This window comes from Chrysemys picta, chromosome 9 (assembly GCF_011386835.1).
Source record: "Chrysemys picta bellii isolate R12L10 chromosome 9, ASM1138683v2, whole genome shotgun sequence".
Lineage (NCBI taxonomy): Eukaryota > Metazoa > Chordata > Testudines > Emydidae > Chrysemys > Chrysemys picta.
This window is the reverse complement of record NC_088799.1, coordinates 12,354,081-12,361,083: the sequence shown is the minus strand read 5'-3', so window position 1 is coordinate 12,361,083 and position 7,003 is coordinate 12,354,081. Positions and strand designations below refer to the sequence as shown.

The 7,003-nt window shown below is 36.6% G+C and overlaps 1 protein-coding gene across 15 annotated transcripts in view; it reads right to left on the bottom strand.

The window, feature by feature from the left end:
- Positions 1–1,577: 1,577 nt before the first annotated feature.
- TBL1XR1 (TBL1X/Y related 1) overlaps positions 1,578–7,003 on the bottom strand; it is a 173,384-nt gene continuing 167,958 nt past the window's right edge. For all 15 annotated transcript variants that reach the window (XM_008170662.4, XM_065557721.1, XM_065557722.1 and 12 more), the window contains one exon: positions 1,578–6,881. In XM_008170662.4, coding sequence (XP_008168884.1) covers positions 6,855–6,881 — 27 coding nt within the window. In that variant the 3' untranslated portion in view covers positions 1,578–6,854. The remainder of the gene's footprint in view (positions 6,882–7,003) is intronic.

Genomic DNA, 7,003 nt, shown 5'->3' with positions numbered 1-7,003 from the left:
CGATTACCTGCCTTGTGGGCAGGTGTGCACTTGGTGCAAGCAGCTCATGACCTTCAGAGACCAAGTACAGGCTCTTGAGACCAGAGTGGCTGAACTGGAGGACCTAAGGGAGACAGAGAGGTACATAGACAAGACTTTCCAAGGCACGGTAGAGTCATCGTAACAGCACAGAGGCTGTCAGACTGGGGGTGGGAAGGATGAAAATCTCTGGAAAGAAGATCATCAAACTGGAGTGGAGGGAAATGTTCCCATAGTTGGGACTCTCCTGCCATATATCATATCATGGTATCCTCACACACTGAGGATACCCCTCTAGGTGAGGGAACCCCAGTTATTAGGGAGACAGGTAATAGTAATGGGGGATTCAATCATTAGAAATACAGACAGTTGAGTTTGTGTTGACTGGGAGAGCTACATAGTGAATTGCCTACCAGGTGCAAAGGTTGCAGATCTCAAGAGACACCTAGACCGACTTATGAGCAGTGCTGGGGAGGAGCTGGTGGTTGTGGTACATGTTGGTACCAATGACATAGGGAAAGTGATTTGTTCTTCACTGTTGTTCCTCTCACAATATTCAAGCTATAGTAGACAAGTCCTATAAAGAATTCATGTACCAATGTGGATGGAGGCCAAGACTGGTTTTGCATTTAAATAACTACTTCCCCACCCCAAGATGTTTTTTACTTTTAACACATCAACTAAAATTTTCCAACAGACGTTTTAACATGTTAAAATAAAGATACGCTTTGATAACATACATTAGATTAATTTCAACCGTAAAAATAACCAGACTGAATATCATTACTTTTTCCTGAATATGGTATAGCAAACAGACGACTATATAACAAAGCAATAATTCCATTTCTGAGATCTACTGGCATCGAAACAAACAAAGAAAATTTAAATTCCCTCTTTTGGTTTATGATATCACCTAAATTTTGAAGGAATTATAGCTTCATTATATACAAATGGATGCACATTATTCCATATTTAATCTCAAAAATTGTTCCAAATGTCTAAAATAGACCAGGCATAAAAATATTCTGTATAATCAAACTTAGCCATGGAATAAGAATGGAGCTCTGTGAAGTGAAACTCACAGCTTAATGGGAAAAAGAAAACCTTAGGACACAGCCTTTTATTTCACGAATGGGGCTGTGAAAGGAACTTCATAATCTTCTACCTACCGTTTCCCAAGTCCACCGGGTGCCTGATGGGAAGAATAAGCACCTATTATTGCATATTTTTTCAAACAGGCAAATGTGTAATTCTACATATAGGTTGCAATTCAGCCAGGTAGTTAAACGTGCATGTAACGTTTAACACATGAGAAGCAGGCAGCGGTCCCATATGGTCATAAAGCCCTTCTGCCGCTATGGATCTGTTAAGAGTACTACCCCTATAACATTACACAAAGTGTTACTTTACATTATTTTAAATATAAAGAACAATGAACATGTGCTAACATAGATGTAAACCTATTGTAACATTCCTCTTCTTTTTACCAAGCCAATTATTTGCAACTATCCTGTACCAAATACATTCTATTAAATGTTTTACAGAACATCCAGCCAACATAATATCAAAATATATTTTATTCTGGACCTCTTTCAGATCTGATTCAAATTACAGTTGTCAGAGCAATACAATGCAAAGGGAAACTGCAACAGAAAATGTGCCTAGAAGGGATATGGGTTTTGGGGACAAATCATTGTGATGTAGAACCAAAATAACATCATAGTGTAATTAACATGGTCCAGGACAGTATAGAACATCTATATCAGTCTTCTTTAGACAATAATCATGAAAACTGAACAATAAAAGTCCTTTAAACAAGTACAAAAAACTGTCATGGGCTGGTTTACACTTTTACAACAATTGTAGTTTAACTGGATAACTGAAGAAATGATGCAGACATTTTAATCCAGTGCTATAGGAAGGCTCACAGAATTAGACCCAAAGGATTTGTAACTTCAAAATGAAACCATTACAACTACAATGTGAATGTCAGGAGAGAGAGAAAAAATGATGTCTGTATTCTAGGATTACTGATCTGCACACTGCAGTCTGTTGTGAAACAAGATTGCAAAGTACACTGGACTAGCAACAACATGCAGACTGTTTTTCTGAATTTACCCTCTAATGGCAGGAAACCATTCTGAAGTAAAAATGCTTGTTATTTAAAAGAAAAAAGTAATTAATGTCCTAAGTTATCATCAGGCCTCAACCCTGGAAACTTAAAAGGAGGAAGAGGAGAATTTTGTAGCTCTTCAAAAACTACGGAGCTGAAGCACTATTAACACAAAATCTGCTATTTTAAAAAAGAAACGGTGCACTTTTCTGTTGTTTTGTCTGCCTTCAATCATATTAATGTTGAAAAAGTCACTATTGAACGTGATATTTCAGAGTTTGCACTAGAGGAAGGAGTGAAAACTGGATCACACCTTCCTCTTCACCAGGGAAAATGCCAGGCCTCTTCATGGAGATTTACTGCCATCTCCTAAACCAGTACTTTCTTCCAACATGCCACAATATTGCTCCTGCTTTGTGCAGACTACTGGAGATCCCTCTTCATACAAGTTCTACAGGCATTTTCGGTAGGAAGAAGAAGTCTGTAGGAGAGTACTGCTTGCCAAGCAAATGGAATACTGAGCTAAATCCTGCAGAGTTTGCTCAAGCAAAATTCTCACTAAGTTTTTCCTGGCCCATTATACTTAAGTGTCACATTGTCCAATACTTAGAAGGACCCAATCCTCCAATGGTTACTTAGGCAAAAGCTTCCCCCAGAAGTGAAAAAGTCAATGGGATTTTAGACTGAGTAAGGACTGGAAAATTGGCCCCTATGTCTTTTCTTTAGTAAACAGAGGAAACATACAACCTTTAATTTACAAGCTGAAAAGCCACTTTTGCAATTCTAATGAAGTTCCTTTATATGACCGAATTAAATTCATTAGTTGTTAGATTGCTCTATAGCCAAGGCGAACTGGTACAACAGTCCTATTGTACCTACTATACTTCCTAAAGACAGAGAACGCTTTAAAATCAGCAATGTCTCCTTAAATACCCTAACATGAGGTAAGCAGTGTAAGGAAAAAGGAATGCATTTAAAAACATAAAAATTAAAGTTGGTACAAATCTTTGGCCTTTCTCTTAAGATTCACTAAAGTGTCCTAAAATCCAGAAACATGTTTTCAACTGTCATGTCATTCAAACTCTGGTAATTATTACTTCCTTCCCCCAACCCAGAAAGAGAGGCACTTTTCGTATTTCATACAAGAGTTCCAGTCCTCTGTCAGACACACCATTTAACCCCGTAAAGAAGTATTCCCCAAATAGAATTATCAAGACCACAAAGAATTAAAAAAAAAAAAAAGTTTTCATGAGGACTTAAATACTTTGTAAACAATACTAGAAAGTCAAAGGGTTGGGACTTTTTACATCAATTTTAAATCACAGGAGCCAAAGTAAAAATAGAAAATGATATCTCCAGGAAGACCTGGAACTCCTTATATAGAAATGGGAAACAAGAAATTGCTAAGTTGATGATAAAAAAAAGATTGCAAACATGACAGCAACCTGTGCCTCAACCCATCAACAAACTTGACCCTAGTTTTCCCTAACTAAAGTTCCTTCCCAAGAATTCACTCTGCTGGAAAAAATGTTGACTTACAAACATATGCAAAGATTTATACACGTTTAACTTCACATACTGGGAGCAGCCCCATTGACTTCAGTGGGACATTTAGCATGTAAAGTTAAACATGTGCTTAAGTCTTCACAGAATTGGGGCCTTAATATGAGGCATGTACCCCTTAAAGGGAGGAGTGTGGAAAATCTACTTGGTTCTACTATATACAAGTCTCAGCACTAGAAAAGAATCTAATGACCATGGTACGCCTTCTTGCCTCACATAGAACATGGAAATAAGCATCATGCACGCACATGGCTAACACTGTATAATACATGAGACAAGAGGAAGTTTGTGCAGAACAGGAGCAGCACTGTGGCATGTTGATAAAGAACAGCAGCAAAAAATATACTGGCCAGATCCTCATAGCTCCACTGCAGCAGAGCATCGCTGATTCACACCAGCTTAATGTCTGGCTCATGTATCCAGAGTTACCCAGGCCTATGAAACTGATATTCCTGCAGTGTGTACAAACATCTGAAAACCCACAGTCCTGTGGTAACGAAGCTCTGTATTTTCTAATTATGGATACTTGACATTATGCTTAAGCAACTAGAATTACTCAAAACTAAAACAGCTGAAGATTGAGAAAAAGAAAAGTGGCAATACCATCAAACATGGCTGTGGTTTTGCAGTTATGTCACAGAATTCCACAACATTTTTTTTTTAATTTGCTGAAACAACCATCCAATAACTTGTATGAAAATGAATAAACTGTCCATATTAAAATACAAAAGTACTATCAAGAATCACCTCTGACTTTCAATTTAAATTCAGTGCAATCGACAAATGCATTGCTAAAGGAAAAATGCAGCTTAAATATACTCAAAACATTTGTGTCTATTCCTGGGAGCACAGTTTAAAATTATTGCACAGATTTTTTTTTATTTTTTCTTAATAATGACAGAGGTCAGCCACAATCATGGACCTCCAGCAATAAAAGCAATATTTCAAGTGCCAGACACTCAACATATTAGGTTTCCTACATATTGTAACTCACAGGGTAGTTGTTCTAAACAGTAATATGTTCCAAAACCCTAAAAATAGCTGGCACAGAACCATCATGGATGACTGCCTTTATGGATATGAATGTTTGGTTGTTTTTAAATTCAGTGTATTATAGTAGTATCAGCCCCACTGATAATAACTGGGGTACATATTATGAATGTATGTATTCTCTTTACCACCGGCAAACTGCCATCCTACCTTAGCCAAACTCAGACTTGCTTCAAGTCATGTTAGTCTGTGGCAATAGCAGAAATCAATGCCTAAAGAACAATTCTGTTAAAATGTAAAAGCTGCATTATTTGGGTTAAATCAATTTATACTTAACTACAGAAAGTTAAAGTTAAGCGATCGTAAGCCACAAAATTAATTTGTGATTGAAATAGTGTTATAAAACTGATAACTTTGCAAAGCTTTATAATATAAACCATTTCTTAAGTAAAATGTTTGTGACATAGATTTGACAACCTCTTTTTATAGAGATTTATACGCCTGGAATCTTATGCGAGACAAAACCCTTTCAACTCCATATAGGCATAAACACGACCCTCATGCTAGAATTTACAAATAAAATCACTATCAATATACTTTTAATCACATGAGCAGAAAAAGGTTTGCCGCTTATATATGTCGCTGTAAGAAAAATATTTGATATTGTAAACAGAGTAAAAGACACAATATAGTAGTGATTATTAAAAAAATAGCAGCTTACATCTACCTTATATTTGGAAAAAAATGTAGTCACAAGATACAACAAACTGCAGGACTGGAGCAGCAGGGGAATTAGTGCAAGTATTCATCTTTTAAATAAGCTGAATCACTGCTATTAAAATAAACTTGAAGCAAGTCCTCTGTTTTTAAGGTTTTTTTAAATCTAAGGTAGTAAACATTTTGCCTGATAACGGCAGTGTTATCAAATATATGCCAAAGATTTTTTTTGTATAAAGAAAAATTACATTAGATACTTTTAATACTGGAATTTGGTTACATTAGATATCTGAGCTCCTACGAACAATGATGGGCAACTCTTGTAGAAGCTGTGGCATGAACCCTCGTCCAAAAAGATTTTAATCTTTTAAAAAACAAAACAAACAAACAAAAAAAAACAACCAATCAACCAACTCCCCCCTCCCCCCCAAAAACTACATTTTGCTCCTTTTCACAATAGTGCACAATTTAACCATAATTTAGCTATGGTCTCAAAGCAACAGAAGATGCATATTTTTATTTATTTATTTGCATCCCTGTATTTTTGTGTGTGTGTGTGTGTGCGCGCGCCCTTCTATTCTTAAGTTTGGCAGAATTATGTCCCAAATAAGAAACTACTGCATTTCAGCCATGTCATTAGAAAAAATCCACAGCATTATACCCATTGCTGACGTACTTTATAGATTAACAGGACATGAAACGTCATGTCTCAGAGGTGAGTTTCTTTTTTCTCTCCCCCAGTCACCCATCTTCCACCCTCCCGCCCCCCTCAAAATTGTGCTCTCGGAGCCACAGAATGTACCAAATATCAAGTTCACTCTACCTCTTGAAATAATGCATTAAAATATATATATTTTAAAAGAAACTCTGTTTAAAGGTGAAAAAATATAAACAAGGAACCAATTCACTCCCTTACTTCATGCATCCGTAAACTTAACCAAAATGAAACAAAAAAACCAATGTTTAAAAGCAAAGAACAAAATACCGCTGCAGGTTTATGCAAGTCCGTTTTCTCTGTACACGCAAACTGCTCAACTACTGAGAAGGGGGAGGGGAAACAAAACCACAAACCATCGTGACTCTGGATTAAAAAGGGAGAAATAAAGGCTGTCATTAGTATCTTCCAAATTTGGTACATGTATGGTCTGCTCTTGTATGGTATATTTCTCTCTCTTCTGTTTTTCATACGCGAAACTTCTAAATGTTATTTTGGGGCACAGCAGATTCCAGCACTTGGTGAACAGGATTCACAAGCTGTGACAAAACTCTGTCATCCTCTTCAGGGTGTAATCTTTATTTTATTTTATATACAGTATATGTATATATTTCTTTTAGGTTTGGCTGTACTGGACTGGCCATGGTTCAATTGGGACTATAGCAGTACATGGGTTAGGGACAGTCATTTTGGCTATGTACACATTCATAGTCGGTCCATGGCTTCCAACTAGTAGCGCTATTTCCGTAGGTCTAATACACAAACCTGTAAGAAAAAAGAAATACATATACAGAAATGCACACTGCACAGCATTTTTACAGCTATACAATTCTATATATAATATAAGGTCATAACAACAACAAAACAGGTTATGCAAATTAACCACA